This window comes from Xiphophorus couchianus, chromosome 23, assembly GCF_001444195.1.
Source record: "Xiphophorus couchianus chromosome 23, X_couchianus-1.0, whole genome shotgun sequence".
Taxonomy (NCBI): domain Eukaryota; kingdom Metazoa; phylum Chordata; class Actinopteri; order Cyprinodontiformes; family Poeciliidae; genus Xiphophorus; species Xiphophorus couchianus.
In genome coordinates, this window is record NC_040250.1 from 20703745 (window position 1) to 20723577 (window position 19833).

The window sequence follows — 19833 nt, forward strand, 5'->3', positions numbered from 1 at the left end:
AGCACCCAAGGAGGAGGGAAACGTGTTAGTCTGGGCAAATTATCATGGCTTTTATGTGGGTAACGTTCTATCAGATCCTCCCACTCCGCAAAGTGTAATGGAAGCAGAAGCAAAGTGCTCAAGGCCCTCGCCTCTGACGTGTTCTCATTCTCGCCAGGACAACGTGTGTGTGGGAGATAAAGGAGCAGGTCCCAGACACTTCCTGCCTGAAGACTGTGGCTTCTAGAACATTCTGCTCTTGCCAATCATCAGGGTCAGGATATTGGATGGAGAGTAATTACAACAAGGGCACTTTGGTAAGGGCGCGGTGGTAAATCACAGACTTACCTCTGCGATCGGGAGTGCACATGTGTGTGTGTGTGTAACGTTTCGGAAAAGGTTAGGCAAACTAATTATGGAGGGACAGTGTAAATAGAAAAATCCATGGCTTTGAATCAATGTCCATTTGATGTAATCACTTGTGACCTTTGTGCGTTAGCAAGCAACCAAACATGATTATGAAATATGCAGGTGGAGACTTGATTTTAATGTCTGCTGTGTGATGTCTTTGCTCTGTGACACAGAAAGTCTATTTTGATGTTTTTCAATTCAAATCATTATCACATTTCGAACCTGTGAACACCTGTGCAGGGAGAAACACAACGGCATCCTGAGCTGCTGAACGATTCGGTGTGCTGTTGTCTCATACAGACATGGCACAGATTTTCTTCTTTTTTTTTTTTAAGTGATTGTCTCACTCTTCTGAGTAGGAGCGGTTCAACAATCTCACCATGCAATGATCTCAAGTAAAACTGCCTTAATTTCTAAAAAAAAAAAAAAATAAGATAGAGGGTATAAAAATGTTCTTTATTATATCCATTATATATATTCTGGTACTTATCCTTATTATTTAATCCATACAAAATTTATCAATTCAATTTTAACTGCTTATTGTACAGACTATTTTAGCGCAATAAGAAATTCAACTTAAAAAGACATTATATACTCTTGGGTTGATGAGAATGAGATTATAAAAGATTTTGGAAATTTTGGGGGGTAAAATTCAGAATCCAAGTTTTTGGTTTGTTTGAATGACTCAAATTGTGTTTAAATAATTTACCATCGGTGTTAAGTATTGCCGTCCTGTTTATGCCTCTTTATTTCTGACGCATGGAGATCAACCCTTTTCTTTATCTTACTCATAGAAAAGACAAGATTCTTGGAAAATGCTGGCTTTCTCATTTAATGCTTCTCATAATTAACTGTTTTAAAGTAAAGTCTCTAATTCTGTCCGGTGACTTTTACATTCAATCCTGGTTGAATTGAGGTAATTCAACCATTTTCTTCAACCATGAATAAAATGGCTGAACTGCCTCCTCAGCATGCAATCAATTTCTAGAGTCCAGTTAAGCCTCACTAGTTACCTGATTCAGGCGTGTTGAAGCAGAGACACATCTAATGTATGAAGGACAATCGGCCCTGAGGACCAGGATGTTGAACAACCGTACGTGGCTCATGTTGCTCACAGATTATTTGAATCTTATCTGTCAGTGTCTCACAGATTTTGTTATGAAAAGCCAAAATGCTGCCACACAAATAATGTAAACATGGTGGAATCTTCTTCTGTGCTTTTGCATCCATCTGTCAGTCTCATCATTGAAAAGTCTTTACTATTTTTCTCCATCAGAACAAACAGGCAACAAAAAAATTATTTGAAAGCAGTTTAATAGCATATCATATTATAGTCACTTTGATTACAAAGAATATTGATTCTGCTACAGCATTAAACCTCACCCTCTCTCAAAGTGCTACTGTCTCTTCACAGTTTTGTTCAGAGAACATTTTATGTCTTCAAAGACTGTTTAGGAAAGACTTCATTGTGTCTGTTTCACCTCTTCTTGATAATTATATGTTTGAAGTCAAAACATTTTTTGGAAACTTCTTGTTCTTGAAACTTTATGACTTAGCTAACACTCTATTGATATGATAATATACATACATTTTCTGACTCTGTAAAGCATTTGCATCTCCTAACTTACCACTCAATAGCCTAAACAGTAAAGTACAAGTGGTTGACAGTAAATTATAATAAGGAAAATCAAGCAGTTGGATATCAATAGATACATGCAAAGTTTAAGTTATTATTTTATTTATTTCACTCATCTAAAAAGGTCTGTTTTCTGTTTTGTTTTGTTTTTTTATCTGAAAACATCAACAAGAAGAACAAGGCGCAGGTTCATGTTTATACTTCATGCATTTTGGATCTGAAAAGGATTTACCTCATTTTACTAAAATGAAATATGTTCTACTCTTGCCAAAAGAATATAGCTACTCAGGATATAAGGCTTGTTTTGCAAAATTTCTTCTTTCACGACTTGCCAAACATTTTCAAAGGGTGACATATCTAGATTTCTGCTTGGACAGTTGAGCACTCAAACTCTTTTTCCACACTGCCAAATCTTGAATGTGCACATAAAGAAAGCACAAAAAGTGCAGTTCATGCTTAGACTTACAATATGAGCAAACTCGGTCACACAAACATGGGGGGGAAAAGCACAAATGAAAGAACAGTCTCAATAGGGCTGTGTGCCATCTTTTATATTTGAACATGAGTCAGATTACGTCTGTTTGTGTGATGATAAATAATTGGTTTGTTTACCTGACTGTTCTAAAGACATCTGCTCACAAATATGAGCTTAGCAGAGAAAATATTCAGAGGCTTGATATACATGGAAAAATTACACACAGATGATTTTATTCCACCCATCATATAAATTAGACACAAAATACGGTAAGGGAGCACAGGACTACATGGAGCATACAGTATGCTCGCAAAAGTATCCACACCGCTTGAACTTCTTCATATTTTTTACATTACCACCACCATCTTTAATGTATTTTTGGGGGGGATTCTTGTGTGAAAAAACTACGTAAAGTAGCACATAAGGTGAAGGAAGTGGGAGGAATGAAATAGTTGGCATTTAGAAACATAAATCTTTGGTCTTAACTCACATACCCTTAAATAAAATCCAGCGCACAAGGCCTACTCACTGAGCCAGCTTCTCCTTCAGGTGTATAGATCAAAATTCATGTGTTAGATTTTTTAACTCGGCGCTAAAGCCAGTTGAGAATATGTGACAAGACTTGAAATTTGATAGTTAGCTCCAAATGGACTTCGGCAATTTTGCAAAAAAAAATGATGAAAATATCTGTCTCTAGATGAGACATACACCAAATGACTCCTGCTATTAGTACATTGATAGGTGGTTCTGTAAAGCATCAAATTGGGGTTACCTAACAAAGACGTAAGCCATATTTTTTTGAAATTTTATTTGTGGGAAAAAATGTTTGAAATTATGAATGATTACCCTTTCATTTCAGAACAGACGGATGCACATTCTTGTCCATCCATTTGTAGGTCTGAAGTGAATTGATGCTTGTGGGTGTAATGAGACAAAATGTAAAAAGAAAAAAAAACCTCAAGGAGCACAAATACTTTTACAACTATAATGTCTGTCTGTCTTCAAGCTGCTATAACACATGGCAAATGTGTTTCGGCATTTTCCTTTTTAAAATTAAAGTAATTCTTCTGTTCTGAGAAAGACAATCTCTAAATAACAAATCTTAAACCAAAAAAAAAGTTTTTATTTATTTTTCACTTTAGCATTAACAGTTCCTTCACAGTTGGATAAATTACCCACACTACATTCATTAAAGCACCCGGATGAATTTCAGAGGCTGGCTTTCAAACTTTGTGCTGATAACAAGCCAAACTTTTCTTCTTATTTTTTGCAAAACTTAAGTTGTTAGACCAAAAGGCAGTTTTTCATTTTCACTTTCCTAAAGCCATCCTACTACAGAATATTATTTCCCCAAATATTTTTTTCCTTAAGCATGGCTTATATTATATGATTTGATATTATATACTTTGATATTATTATATTTTTGTAAGCCATTTCTAAATTGTTTAACTATCTCAGTCCCTCTATGGACCATGAGGAATTATCTTTTTTATGCCCCTTTAGCCATATTACAAGTTACCGGATCATTTGTGAGATATTTTAGCCGTTATGTTGCTCGTATCTTCTCCATGTACAGATCTTTTTGGAGACTGTTCACATTTGACTCAACGTTTTCATGAGAAATCTTCCACCTTATAGATCCAACTCTAGCGCCACATTTGAAACCAACACTAATAGTAATTACTCAGTGAAATTTCAATAAATAACATTTCAGTCAGATTTCCTAACTTATATAAAATGTTAAATATTTAAATGAATTGATTAGCATAAAATATTTAATAAAGGAAATTTTACTACATTTTTTTTTTTTTACCATAGCTTCACTTTTTGTATTAATTTAATTAATTTAGATTTACTTAAAATTTATACCCATGTTGACTGGATAAAAATGATCTTTCACGTTTCTGAGATCATTCAGGAAACCTGTGAGATTATCTGAGGAGGTATTTCATACTGTAGCCTCCATTAGAGTTTCTTCTAGCCAACACTATTTATTCTTTTCAGTTTGCAATCGATGCTCGTCAGTCTCCTTGGAGTGGCATTGGACTGAACCTCTCCGGATTGATTGGAGCACTACCTGCGCTCATGTTTGTCAGCCATGAATAATCTGTAACGACATTCGGTCCATCAGCAGGGGCCTTGCAGTGTGCATTCATTGTGGAAAATGGACAGCTCAATCAAAAGAAGCTCTTGAAAAGCTGGTCATAACCGGAGGCAGAACCTTGACCCAGAACACTGTCCTGCCAGCAGCCCTGAACGGAAAGTCCGGGTGTATTCCTGGTGAACTCAGTGCTTGTTTTGGCCCCGCCCATTCTGCTCCTTCCTCTCTTAGCTGTTTAATAGAGCCATGCTTCACTCAGAAGGCCATGCTATCCTTGTTAGGAGACAGACACTTATGGCAGCACCTGCCATTGTGAGCTCCTTGGAGTCAGCTAGCATAGGCCACCCATCATTGTGCTACTTTACATGGTAATGGAAGTTTGAAGACTTGATCAAAAGGCAGTAATACCCTTGGCTCTGTGACCCAAGGTTACCTTTTGAATACTCACACAGGGTTCCTACAGTCTTGAAAACTAGTTTGCTTAAGTAAGTTTACTTCTTTAAAATAAATACATAAATTCTTAAGGAGTAAACATCTAATTCATTATGTATAAAACACACAGTGCATGTCACCTAAAGAAAACTTTTAATAAGTCAAACCCAAACATTCTATTCATCCATCCATCCATCCAAACATCCATCCATCCATCCATCCATCCATTTATCAGTTATTTTACACTTATGTGAGATTGTATGAAGTAGCAGCCCAGGGTAACAAGTTCAAGAAGGAAACCCAAATAAGGTTCAGGAACTGTGTCAATCTCTAGGTGTTCATTGTTGATCCCAGGGTGTTTCAATCCCAGAAGGGATATGTATTATTATATTATTTTTATTTATTTATTTTACTACTATTAGAGTCTTGCAATTACATTTTGCTCAATGTGTACATTTTAAATGTACAGTTAAAAGACAATAAAGCCTGTTTATGTTTATGTCTATTCTATCCAGTAAGTTCTGGATCTTGCTCAGGTTTTCTGCATACACAGACATCCACTTGAATGTAAATCAGATACTGGATGTGTCTCAGTTGATTCCTTTCAATGCAATGTAGCGATGGCTCTTCTCCCAGCAACCCAAACATAACTCAGATCCTGATGCCATTACTAAGACTTAATCGACTAACCCTTCAGAGGAAGCTCATTTTAGCTACATTTATCCAAGGAGCTTGTTCTTTTAACATGATAATCATGAAAAACGTTTTTAATGTAAATTAAGAACTTCAGCTCAGCTCCTTTTTCACCATGACAAAGAGCTGTGTGCTGATTACATAAGATGAGACCTTGAAAAAGATTCCAAGGTCACATCACAGAAACTCAATAAACTTTCATATTATTTGGTGAAGATAACTTTCTGAACTTCTGAATTGGAGCATCGGAATGAGAAGGAAAGGGGATTTTAAGCAACTTGATAGTAACTTTGTTCTTGGGGCCAGAGTGGCTGGTGTGAATCAGAAACCTCTGACCTATTCAGAACTTCACCCAGATTCATCTTTTGACAGAGAAAAGAGAAAATATCCAGTGAGCAGCAGTTGTGTGGATGAACGTCAGATTAGTCTTAATGTCAGCTACAACATTAATCTGGAAAGGTCAAAGTTTGACTTAAATGGCATGAACGCATGGGTCCCTCCTGCCTTGTATCAATTGTTCAAACTGGTGGTGATGGTTATAATGGTGAGGGAGATTTCTTGGCCCATTCTGGGCCTTTCAGTGACAGTTGAGCATTGTTTAAATAGTGTTATAAGCTGTGTTCCTCAATATATGAACACAGTTCACATCTTCTGATGGCTGCCTGCTGCAGGATATAACAGGATTGTTTCTCAAACAATTCTCTAGAAGAAATTTTACTGTACTTCAGTGCGCTCCATAGTGACCAGACCTCAAGACAATAATACAAGTGAGATTTGATAGATCCCATCTTGTCCCCTTATAAGACCATTTCTGGGCAAGGTTTCTGATGTTTTCTTGAATGTTTGCCATGAAGAATTAAGGCACTTCTGAATGAAAACGGTGACCGTATTGGCAAGCGCCATTCCTCACTTGCCACCATCTTGAAGGCATAAAAAGTTCATCTGAAGATGTAAAAAATGGCCCAATATTGGCTGAAAAGTTTCACCCTGAAAAAAATATCTAGAATTTAAAAATGGAAACAGTACACAAACCCTCCATTTTACAGGGCTTACACATTCTAAATACAGCACATGCTGGTATGTATCTGCACGTTTTGTTTTCTCATTTTAACATTCTGTTTAGCTCCAAACTTGTTTCTGACACTTTGACCTGGTGTCTGGGCGTCTTACCTCTATCAGAGCTAAATTTGCAGATAATTGCATTGTTAGTAACTTTGAAAGCAAGCTCTAGGAACCTGAGGTGACGGTGATGACACCGATACCATCTGTTTGAAAGAAGATCCAAGAGAGGAAATAGCACACTTCCAGTTTACTTTTGACTTGTTGCCAGGATGTGCAGACAGTTCATTCGCAAAAGCGTTCATCTGTGATGTCTCGCCTTAACCATTGTGAACTCTTTTCCTTGAAAACGGTGCACGGCCCTGATGTAGACTCGCCCAGCCCTAATCCTCCTATATCCACTGATGAGTCTTACCCTCACACACAGAAGGGGCATCGCCTAATTGAATTTCCTTGCTCACAATGAACACACACTCAGGACCTGCAAGTTCCAGTCCTTGCCTTTGATAAGCAAATGACCCCTATGGAATTGAGGTCAGAGCCAGCAAAAACAAGAGTGAGGGGGAGAAAAATAAAGTCCTGCACTCAGACAAGCCCAATATCGACTCACCCAGGATTGAGTCCAGGGATGTTTACCCTGTGTGTGTTGAGCCCCTGTTGGCTCAGGGGAAGATTCCTCCTGCCCACACACACATCCGGAGAAAGACGTCTGAACGCTGACAGTGTGACCTCTTTCCTTTTGTTAACTTCTCACACATTTGAATGGGGTGCATGTGTAAATAATGTTGTCGCTGCCGCTGTCTGAACACAATAAACTGAACGTAGACACGTCTTTTGTGTGTGTGCAAATGGATCTAGTGTTAGATTGAATTCTGTTGCTGGACAACTTTGCAAAAAAGCAGCATCATACAAATGTGAGGTCAGGTTATTCATGAACTCAGACGCTCTGCATCTACGCTGGTCTTCTTAAAACTGTGGCTGTCTGGAGGAATAACAGAGTGTTTTAACCTGACCCCATGGCCCAAAAGCTTTTACTGATGCTCCTTTTTGCAAGTTTTCTTTCTCTCTCTTGAGACAACCTAGATTTGAGATGTGATTCACTCACTAACTCTTAAACACTGTCTAAAATGTCATGGTTGTTACTATGTGTCTTCAACAGTCAAACTTAAGCTGTGACTCACATTTTCATCAACATGTCTACAGGGCCACAATAGGAAAGCTCTGTTGGGAAAGTTGGGAAAAACCCATTACACAAGCAAGATTTATCCTCACTTGTTTTTGCCTTTTTCAGAAAAGAGCTGGTATGTAGTTCAGCAGATGAAAATACCTGTTGTGAATCAGTTCTGATGGAAATTTTGCTCTTGACTGGTCATATGAACGATCAGCTGTTTGTGTCTGCAGAGCAAGAACAGCCAATACCTGCTCACATAAAGGACAAAGAAGAATACAGTCAGTTCACATCTGTCTCCCCATTCATATTGCTTATATTCATATATCTGGTTGTGTTTTAGAGACTGCAATTTGCATTTTGGTCCATATTTATACTGCAAACCCTTTACATTGGTTTCACAATAAATGTGAATTGTATGTATGTACATACAATGGCATGCTCTGCTGTGGTGAGTGAAGAAAAACAAGTTGTTGCAACGTTGAGAGATATAAAGTGTGTCTTGCATATTTACTACACAAAATGCTAGATCCTTTTATTTTGCATATGGTATGCTGACAAAGTGATTAAAGAGCCAACAAGGAGGAGAAATTATAAGCAAGCCTGCAGAACACCATGTTGCTAACAATCACAGAACGAAGGGGGAATTGTTGCTTGAAGGGCCAGGATGACAGAAAACATAAAGATTATCGGTGGATTTTAGGGTCTCATTTAAAACAAAAACACACTAAGTAGTCAATGAACCATCCAGTCTTTTTTATTTGGTATTCTTGTCTCATAAAGACAGAGTTTAAAGCAGATTCTGATGTATATGTTGTTTTACTTCCAGTGTATGAGGTCTTGCTTTGTAGAGAAAGCAACATTTTCATAGTAGATGTTCTTTGTTGACAAAAAAACATTGTTTTCCAGCCAAAATCAAAGATATTTAAAAATCTTTAAAAGCATTTATTCTTGAGAAAAATGTCTTTTCAGTAGCATTTAAAGCTTGTTAACAGTGGAAAGCAGACATTTACTTTTAATATTGCTGTAGAGCTGATGGAAAACAATTTCAAAACTTATTTTTAACCATAGGTAAGCATGGCTAATCTGATATTATAGCTTAGCAATCTTACATTTTCTTAGTTTTATTTTTGCCAGAACATACATTTGAAACAAACAGTTTAACAACATACAGTATATCTCTGAGGATTTTTGATAATGTGTCAGAAGATTATGTCTTTTTAGTTGTTTTGATTTTTGTAAAATATTATTTGGAATCTAACAAGTTGATATTAGCTTGTAAAATTAGCCGTCCATCCGTTAGTGTTTATTATTATTATTATTATTATTATTATTATTATTATTATTATTATTTCAGAGATAGACACATCAACTTGTTACTAATGTTTCACTGCATGGTTACCTGAAAAAAAAGTTATGACTGGCTTTTCCTACCAGTCAACTTTGTCTTTTTTCAAACAAAAGATCAGAAGATAAGAGAAGAAGAAAATTTAGTAGGTCCTTCCTTAAGAAGTTGTACATATAGGACTGGAGGACTTGTATGCATATTGCAAAGACGACTGAAAGTTAGTATACTGTGTAGTTCTTGCTGATTTTAGCATTTTCATCTGCGGTGTCTCCATTTTCAGCTGTTCGACACAACAATGTTTTAATCAAACCAGGAAATTTCAGACAAGTTCACTGGAACAGAGAAACGTAATGGGTGAAAAGCTAACATTGAATTTAGTGGTTTTGTTAACAGTCTGTGAGGAAGTTGCCAGAGAAGCTCATTCTAATACTTTAGATATGGAATTCAAGCTGTTTTGTTTCCTGTTTGTCAGCCTCTTCTAAATTTCCTCGCAGCGCTACAGAGGCAAGCATATCATGGCTGAGCACAACCCACTAAGTTGCCCCTTGCGCTCCAATAAAAATTAACTCACCGGGGTTCCAGCTGTAAGCCCAGGATTCCTGTGGTGTCAATCACATAATCACCCTTTAAATTTTTCACTGTAATTTTACTGAGGTTTGGGATTTGAGCTCATTTATAAATGGGCCGCAGATCAAACCGAAGGCTGAGGGAATCGTGTCATGTTTTAATTATCATTTAACAAGAATGTAACGTGCAGGAGAAAACGTGTAAAACTTCTCTTCCCTTTTTTAAACACTAAAACATCTGAGGCTGCTTAGCAGATTATTATAAGTTTGTATTAACCATAATTGTGAGGATAATTTATTTTTTTTGTAAATAAGTAGTTTCTGTACTGGCCTTCTTTCAGTAGGGATCAAAAAGTTGATATTTTTCACCTTCAAAAGAGGTAAACTTTTAAAAACAAAAAGATGCATAAAATATACCCCACCTGATTGTTATTAAGTGGCTAAAATTTAAATTTTCTTTTTCCAAAAATGATGAGATTGTTTTGTCCCTCTTATTAATTGGAGTGAAATTGGACAGAGTGGCTCAGAGGGGTGTTACTGGAAGGTGTCAGACACAGAAAGCAGGTAATTATAGAGACAGGAAGAGATAAGGAAACAGAATGCAATTAGCCTGGCAAGAAGAGCTTCAAATTGCTCTTCTTAGGATTTCTCACCTCAGCTTGCTATTGTTCATGCTATCCATCTCCATACGGATCTGTGGTCCTTTTGCCCTCCAGCTCGGAGTGAATAAGTAGGTTTGCATTAATCAAATACTATATGCATAGCAACGGTAAGCTCAGAATGGCAGTCAGGGCCAAATTTTAAATGTATGTATTCAGGCATGGCTCTCTGTTTTGCACACATAAACTGCTGAGAGCTCAGTGTAAATCAGAGCCATCAGATGTTTTTCTCTACTTAACATCCAAGGCTGAGAGGATTTCTAAGAAATTTATTTGAAATGTAGATTTAAGGCCTTGCTTTACATCAGCAGCTTTTTTTTTTCTCTTGTGTCATGTAAGAAGTTTATGAGTCGCGCCAATAACTAATTCATAATGGCAGATATTGTATTTGGAGCAAAAAAGCTCATTCATTTTCCGCTCAGGTTGGAAATTTTTAAATAGCTGAGCAATGACTCGGTGTTCTCCTAATGTTAGATCTGATTTCAGGATTTTCAGATTCATTTTTATTATGTATAATTTGCTAAATGATACAGAATTATCACGTGGCAAACATAAAAGTAGTTTCACTTGTTAGTTTTTATATTTTAAATGGAAAGTTGGATGCAGGTGTGATGCTGATTTGCAGAAAAGAGAAAGCTGGATTTCTTCTGCTCCATTTGTTCATTCTCTGTACTGCCCATTTTGTTACTCTAGTCATTTGTTTTAGCTTTTAGGTGCTCTCTCAGCCTGTGTCAAACTCTCTGGCTGCAGACTCATGTCAGCACACAAACACACTCCTCCAAAAGGCTCGACTTCAAAGAGACAAAAAGAGAGTAAATGGAAGTTCTAAATAATGCATTTGTTTTGTTTTTGTTTTTGTTTTTTATCTCAATTTCTGACACTTATCGGCAGCATTAAGAAAACAAATAAACATGCAAAAATACCCTTTATCCTGTTTGTCAAATTAGCTGTTGTTGGTGAACAACATTGGTGAAATCCGACAGACAGCATGGGTTGCTGTTGATGCTCCTAGTGGTGCTTTAGGGCTGGATTCACAGCACATGTAGTCACATTTACTGTGATCACATATAGAAAAACCTACTGCACTTAGATACTAATACATGACCGTCTGCCAGTGACCCTCACAGCTACTTGTCACTGAGTGTGGCTGCCGGCAACAGAGCCACTGCTTTTTCTGCAACAGAAACCAAAAGTCACCATATTATTATTATTATTATTATTTTATTTATTTTTTGTTGTGTTGCAAATTTTAAAAAGGCTGAACGTATATGTTTGTTATTGTGGCAGGTGCCACTTCCTCCCGCATCAGATTGGAGCAGCAAATGATCAGTTCAGACACATCAGGAGTGTGAGGGGCGTGGAGGAGTCTCAAAGTGCTTTTATGCAAATGGCCATCAAAGAGAGGTCCCCCACTGAATCTGAATGTAATTGTCTGAGTCATTCCCTTCGGTCGGCCTCCGGTTTCCATTGCAACTGTCAGATGAACGACTGTCTCCCAAACACAAAATATAAGACGGAGCGAAAGCGGAAAGCTCAAGAAAAACATTGCAATCTCCTCTTATTCTATTGTGGTAAAGAGACATGGGCGCAAGTGGGGAGGAGGGGCAAGATCGCAGCTCACTATCCATATATATATATATATATATATATATATATATATATATAGAGAGAGAGAGAGAGAGAGAGAGAGAGAGAGAGCGAGAGAGAGAGAGAGAGAGTATATATATATACACTGCCTGGTCAAAAAAAAAGTCACCACCTGTATTTAACTTCGCAAATAGGTACAAGCCTCCTATTGGATAAGTACTGCATAGGCGATTATCTTTCAGCTGGCAACAAGTTATTTAACCCCAGCTGATGCAATGAGTAACTCCTCATTTCTTAAACAACCATGGCAAAAGACACATCCTGTGGTCGTGGAAAAGACGTTAGTCTGTTTAAGAAGGGTCAAATCATTGGCATGCATCAAGCAGAGAAAACATCTAAGGAGATTGCAGAAACTACTAGAATTGGGTTAAGAAATGTCCAACGCATCATTAAAACTGGAAGGATGGTGGGGAACCATCGTCTTCCAGGAAGAAATGTGGTCGGAAAAAAATCCTGAATGATCGTGATCGGCGATTACTTAAACGTTTGGTCAAATCAAATCGAAGAAAAACAACAGCAGAACTCAGGAGTATGTTTAATTGTGAACGCAAAAGCATTTCCACACGCACAATGCGAAGGGAACTCAAGGGGTTGGGATTGAACAGCTGTGTAGATGTAAGAAAACCTCTAATCAGTAAGGCTAACCAGAAAAAAAGGCTTCAGTTTGCTAGGGAGCATAAAGATTGGACTCTGGAGGAATGGAAGAGGGTCATGTGGTCTGATGAGTCCAGATTTACCCTGTTCCAGAGTGATGGGCGCATCAGGGTAAGAAGAGAGGCAGGTGAAGTGATGCACCCATCATGCCTAGTGCCTACTGTACAAGCCTGTGGGGGCAGTGCTATGATCTGGGGTTGCTGCAGTTGGTCAGGTCTAGGTTCAGCAACATTGTGTGCCCAAAGAATGAGGTCAGCTGACTACCTGAATATACTGAATGACCAGGTTATTCCATCAATGGATTTTGTCTTCCCAAATGGAACGGGCATATTCCAAGATGACAATGCCAGGATTCATTGGGCTCACATTGTGAAAGAGTGGTTCAGGGAGCATGAGACATCTTTTTCACACATGGATTGGCCACCACAGAGTCCAGACATTAACCCCATTGAGAATCTTTGGGATGTGCTGGAGAAGGCTTTGCGCAGTGGTCAGACTCTCCCATCATCAATACAAGATCTTGGTGAAAGATTAATGCAACACTGGATGGAAATAAATCTTGTGACACTGCAGAAGCTTATTGAAACAATGCCACAGCGAATGCGGGCTGTAATCAAAGCTACAGGCGGTCCAACAAAATATTAGAGAGTGTGACCATTTTTTGGTGGCGACTTTTTTTTTTGGCCAGGCAGTGTATATACTGTATATATATATGTATATATATATATATACATCAGGTACGGAAAACCAAGGTAGAAAACTATTGTTAATCAATTCATGTTAAATAAATGAAAAAAAAAATACTTATTAAATATTTGGTCATTATTTCAGTTTGAGTCCGGCAGAACTTATCTGTTCGTTCCCATAGCAACGATCAGAAGCAGGACCCTCCCCAGAACCACAGTGACCTCACTGATGAGGTCACAGATGACATCATGAACATCACCAAAGATCAAAGAAGTTCTGAGGCTTTAACTGCTTGAATCTCAACACATCAGTTAGAATCGAAACGCTTCAGTGAGATTCAGGTTTTGCGTCTAGTGAGGATTTTTGAGTTTCAAAGATGCCATACCCTTTAATTTTGCCACTTGGTTTTGGACTAGGATATCTGGTGACGACAGGGATGAGGAAAGTATTCAACCATTTCTTTCCTGGAAATGACTCAGTTAAAAGTACCCCCAAGGATGTTGAGACAGATTTGTTTTGGGACGGCCTTCCATCGGTTCCCAGAGATCAAGCTGACCCGGCTGGGGAAGTTTATTCTGGGGCGAATCGCAAAGCTCAGGTTTTGATTTCAACGATTTCATGTCCGGGGTATTCAGAGAAGACATCGAGAAATGGCGCATCCTCCAGGGTCTCTGACCTTAAATGTTCCCCATCAGGATTAACACACAGGAGCAGCAGTGAAGCCCCAGGCAGTAAGACATGGGGCAGTTTAACCTCAGAAGAAGAGGAAAAACTTTGGGACCGGATGTTACTGATTCCCCCCAAAAAAAACTACCCCGAATTGGACAGTTCAAGCTCAGAAGAAGAGGATTCATGAGAAGCAAACACATGAAGAGAAACGCCACACTCCACAGAAAATCCCACCTAATGGTTTCTCCTGCCACTAATCTCCAAAACAACAAAGCCGTTTTTTAGAGGAGGAAGAAACATTGAATTTTGTGAATAAACCATCAAAAGTTAACATCCTGTTTGCAGGTTTCTCTCCGGGCGCTCCGGCTTCCTGCCACAATCTAAAGTCATCACTGTTTGGTTAATTAGTTTCTAAATTCTCCTTTGGTGTGAATAAAACATCAGGGCTGCACAGTGGCTCAGTGGGTAACACTGCTGCCTTGCAGTAAGAAAGTCCTGGGTTTGAATCCCAGCCTGGTTCTGTCTGCATGGGATTTTCTGGTTCTCCATGTCCATATGTGGGTTCTCTCCGGGCGCTCCGGCTTCCTCCCACAGTCCAAAAAGATTTAGTGCGCTTCATAATGGATTGATATTATTATTAATAATAATATCCAGGAAGAAATGTGGTCGGAAAAAAATCCTGAATGATCGTGATCGGCGATTACTTAAACGTTTGGTCAAATCAAATCGAAGAAAAACAACAGCAGAACTCAGGAGTATGTTTAATTGTGAACGCAAAAGCATTTCCACACGCACAATGCGAAGGGAACTCAAGGGGTTGGGATTGAACAGCTGTGTAGCTGTAAGAAAACCTCTAATCAGTAAGGCTAACCAGAAAAAAGGCTTCAGTTTGCTAGGGAGCATAAAGATTGGACTCTGGAGGAATGGAAGAGGGTCATGTGGTCTGATGAGTCCAGATTTACCCTGTTCCAGAGTGATGGGCGCATCAGGGTAAGAAGAGAGGCAGGTGAAGTGATGTACCCATCATGCCTAGTGCCTACTGTACAAGCCTGTGGGGGCAGTGCTATGATCTGGGGTTGCTGCAGTTGGTCAGGTCTAGGTTCAGCAACATTGTGTGCCCAAAGAATGAGGTCAGCTGACTACCTGAATATACTGAATGACCAGGTTATTCCATCAATGGATTTTGTCTTCCCAAATGGAACGGGCATATTCCAAGATGACAATGCCAGGATTCATCGGGCTCACATTGTGAAAGAGTGGTTCAGGGAGCATGAGACATCTTTTTCACACATGGATTGGCCACCACAGAGTCCAGACATTAACCCCATTGAGAATCTTTGGGATGTGCTGGAGAAGGCTTTGCGCAGTGGTCAGACTCTCCCATCATCAATACAAGATCTTGGTGAAAGATTAATGCAACACTGGATGGAAATAAATCTTGTGACACTGCAGAAGCTTATTGAAACAATGCCACAGCGAATGCGGGCTGTAATCAAAGCTACAGGCGGTCCAACAAAATATTAGAGAGTGTGACCATTTTTTGGTGGCGACTTTTTTTTTTGGCCAGGCAGTGTATATACTGTATATATATATGTATATATATATATATACATCAGGTACGGAAAACCAAGGTAGAAAACTATTGTTAATCAATTCATGTTAAATAAATGAAAAAAAAAATACTTATTAAATATTTGGTCATTATTTCAGTTTGAGTCCGGCAGAACTTATCTGTTCGTTCCCATAGCAACGATCAGAAGCAGGACCCTCCCCAGAACCACAGTGACCTCACTGATGAGGTCACAGATGACATCATGAACATCACCAAAGATCAAAGAAGTTCTGAGGCTTTAACTGCTTGAATCTCAACACATCAGTTAGAATCGAAACGCTTCAGTGAGATTCAGGTTTTGCGTCTAGTGAGGATTTTTGAGTTTCAAAGATGCCATACCCTTTAATTTTGCCACTTGGTTTTGGACTAGGATATCTGGTGACGACAGGGATGAGGAAAGTATTCAACCATTTCTTTCCTGGAAATGACTCAGTTAAAAGTACCCCCAAGGATGTTGAGACAGATTTGTTTTGGGACGGCCTTCCATCGGTTCCCAGAGATCAAGCTGACCCGGCTGGGGAAGTTTATTCTGGGGCGAATCGCAAAGCTCAGGTTTTGATTTCAACGATTTCATGTCCGGGGTATTCAGAGAAGACATCGAGAAATGGCGCATCCTCCAGGGTCTCTGACCTTAAATGTTCCCCATCAGGATTAACACACAGGAGCAGCAGTGAAGCCCCAGGCAGTAAGACATGGGGCAGTTTAACCTCAGAAGAAGAGGAAAAACTTTGGGACCGGATGTTACTGATTCCCCCCAAAAAAAACTACCCCGAATTGGACAGTTCAAGCTCAGAAGAAGAGGATTCATGAGAAGCAAACACATGAAGAGAAACGCCACACTCCACAGAAAATCCCACCTAATGGTTTCTCCTGCCACTAATCTCCAAAACAACAAAGCCGTTTTTTAGAGGAGGAAGAAACATTGAATTTTGTGAATAAACCATCAAAAGTTAACATCCTGTTTGCAGGTTTCTCTCCGGGCGCTCCGGCTTCCTGCCACAATCTAAAGTCATCACTGTTTGGTTAATTAGTTTCTAAATTCTCCTTTGGTGTGAATAAAACATCAGGGCTGCACAGTGGCTCAGTGGGTAACACTGCTGCCTTGCAGTAAGAAAGTCCTGGGTTTGAATCCCAGCCTGGTTCTGTCTGCATGGGATTTTCTGGTTCTCCATGTCCATATGTGGGTTCTCTCCGGGCGCTCCGGCTTCCTCCCACAGTCCAAAAAGATTTAGTGCGCTTCATAATGGATTGATATTATTATTAATAATAATATCCAGGAAGAAATGTGGTCGGAAAAAAATCCTGAATGATCGTGATCGGCGATTACTTAAACGTTTGGTCAAATCAAATCGAAGAAAAACAACAGCAGAACTCAGGAGTATGTTTAATTGTGAACGCAAAAGCATTTCCACACGCACAATGCGAAGGGAACTCAAGGGGTTGGGATTGAACAGCTGTGTAGCTGTAAGAAAACCTCTAATCAGTAAGGCTAACCAGAAAAAAGGCTTCAGTTTGCTAGGGAGCATAAAGATTGGACTCTGGAGGAATGGAAGAGGGTCATGTGGTCTAATGAGTCCTGATTTACCCTGTTCCAGAGTGATGGGCGCATCAGGGTAAGAAGAGAGGCAGGTGAAGTGATGTACCCATCATGCCTAGTGCCTACTGTACAAGCCTGTGGGGGCAGTGCTATGATCTGGGGTTGCTGCAGTTGGTCAGGTCTAGGTTCAGCAACATTGTGTGCCCAAAGAATGAGGTCAGCTGACTACCTGAATATACTGAATGACCAGGTTATTCCATCAATGGATTTTGTCTTCTCAAATGGAACGGGCATATTCCAAGATGACAATGCCAGGATTCATCGGGCTCACATTGTGAAAGAGTGGTTCAGGGAGCATGAGACATCTTTTTCACACATGGATTGGCCACCACAGAGTCCAGACCTTAACCCCATTGAGAATCTTTGGGATGTGCTGGAGAAGGCTTTGCGCAGTGGTCAGACTCTCCCATCATCAATACAGGATCTTGGTGAAAGATTAATGCAACACTGGATGGAAATAAATCTTGTGACACTGCAGAAGCTTATTGAAACAATGCCACAGCGAATGCGGGCTGTAATCAAAGCTACAGGCGGTCCAACAAAATATTAGAGAGTGTGACCATTTTTTGGTGGTGACTTTTTTTTTGGCCAGGCAGTGTATATACTGTATATATATATATATTGCAGGTCCCAAATATAACAGTGTACAAAAATGAAATGAAAGATTTTTTAACTCAGATAAGCTTATGACAACGTTATAGTGTTTTGACAGTTTGGCAGGATGGTTTTTGTCCCAATTTTGCTCTATTTAGGGAAGACTTGTCAGTCCGTTCTGGCAGAAAAGCAATAAAGCTATTTTTACCTTGTGTTACAGCTGCATCTCTTATTTCGGCACTGTTGTAGAAATGCTCCACAAATTAAACTTTTTCTCCCATCTTAGATTTGATGATAGGGAAGCAGGCGACGCTGGATATTTTTGTTTCCACCGTTTGTTTAGCGCTCCGGTGTTCCTTCCCAACTGTTGCCATTTTAACGCCTTCCAAATTTATAACGGGGTAGCTATGAGGCTGTTGACTCATTTTCCTCAGTTAACAAGCCCTCTGTTTATATAGGATTATGCTTGTCTTCTTGTTTATTCTGCCTGGCTTTATTGTCTAATTACTCAAAGTACAAAACGCAGCCGTTTAACTTTTTGCTGCACTCAGACAAGCTGATGTGGGTGATTCTCGTGTTCATGATTCTGTGATGTCTGTCCCTGCTTTGCAGCGTTGCCGGTCATGCAGGTGACGATTGAGATTACCAGGCAGCAGGTGGAGAAGATCTTCGGCCTCGATGAGTACTGGTGTCAGTGTGTCGCCTGGAGCACCACTGGAACTCAGAAGAGCCAGAAAGCGTACATCAGGATTGCTTGTGAGTGCACTTAAAATGATCTCACTGTCATTACGAATGCATGGGTTTCTTAACAAGGTGCTCACATTTGCATGCCTACGTGTAATAAGAGCTTAGGATCAGAACAGGGAAAGACATGATTGACTCTTATTTATCAATTAGTTCAAAAAATCATTGTGATCTCTATCGTAGAGTTGTTCAAATTAAGCTACCGTGCCCCTGTAAAAGTATTAATACTCACTTTTTTGTATTTTAGCCTCAAATTAAAACTTAATCTATTGGGATTCAAAATAACAGGGCAGGTGATTTTCTGCAGATCATATTTACTTCAATTCAGTGTATTTATACAGCACATGAAAACATTTTACTGTACATATAGTAATGTAGAAACACTGAATTTAGATCTGACTTTGACTTTGTCCTTCTGGACGACCGGGATGTTTTCATCTAAAACTTTCCACTGTAACTTTGGATGTTTGTTCAGGATCATATAGCCGCTATAGGAGGTGAACCTCCTATAGTTGAACCAGTTTCAACTATTTTACAGCGCCGGACCGCCTGGATGGCCCTGTTCTCATCCCATCCATTTTCCATCGACTGCAGATGGCATTTTTAGGGTTATGTGTGGTTTTAATTTTCTGCTACACAAAACAGTGTGGCTAAAATAGTTTAATGTTGGTTTTATTTTACCAAGTCTTCCAAGTGTTTGATGTATCCTCTAAAGGATTTGTGTGAAACTGAAGAGAAAACGTATCATGGCTTTCCTTAAATAATGACTTTTTATTTTCATAAAGACCAGATTTGTGGCATGTATGACTGGTTGATGCTCTGCTTGCCCTGCCTATCAGTTTAGGTTCTATTTGATTATTGATTAAAATAATGTTTTAGAGATTTCGTTAATGCTGGACGTATTAATTTAGAACTGAAACCTGATTTTTAAATGTCACAATAACTCATCTGCTGCGTTCTTAATGATGACCTTGAAAGAAATCTTATTGCATTAAGTTATATTTAGGAGTACAAGAAGGCCAAAAAAATGCAAAGAATAAATAAAGAAAACAATGAATGTTTTTTCAACCTCAATATTATGTAATATTTTCTATCTAAAAAA

General features: G+C 39.0%; 1 protein-coding gene across 4 annotated transcripts in view; it reads left to right on the forward strand.

Moving 5' to 3' along the window:
• unc5a (unc-5 netrin receptor A) overlaps positions 1 to 19833 on the forward strand; it is a 176443-nt gene that overhangs the window by 101032 nt on the left and 55578 nt on the right. For all 4 annotated transcript variants that reach the window (XM_028009727.1, XM_028009729.1, XM_028009728.1 and 1 more), the window contains exon 3: positions 18600 to 18743. In XM_028009727.1, coding sequence (XP_027865528.1) covers positions 18600 to 18743 — 144 coding nt within the window. The remainder of the gene's footprint in view (positions 1 to 18599; positions 18744 to 19833) is intronic.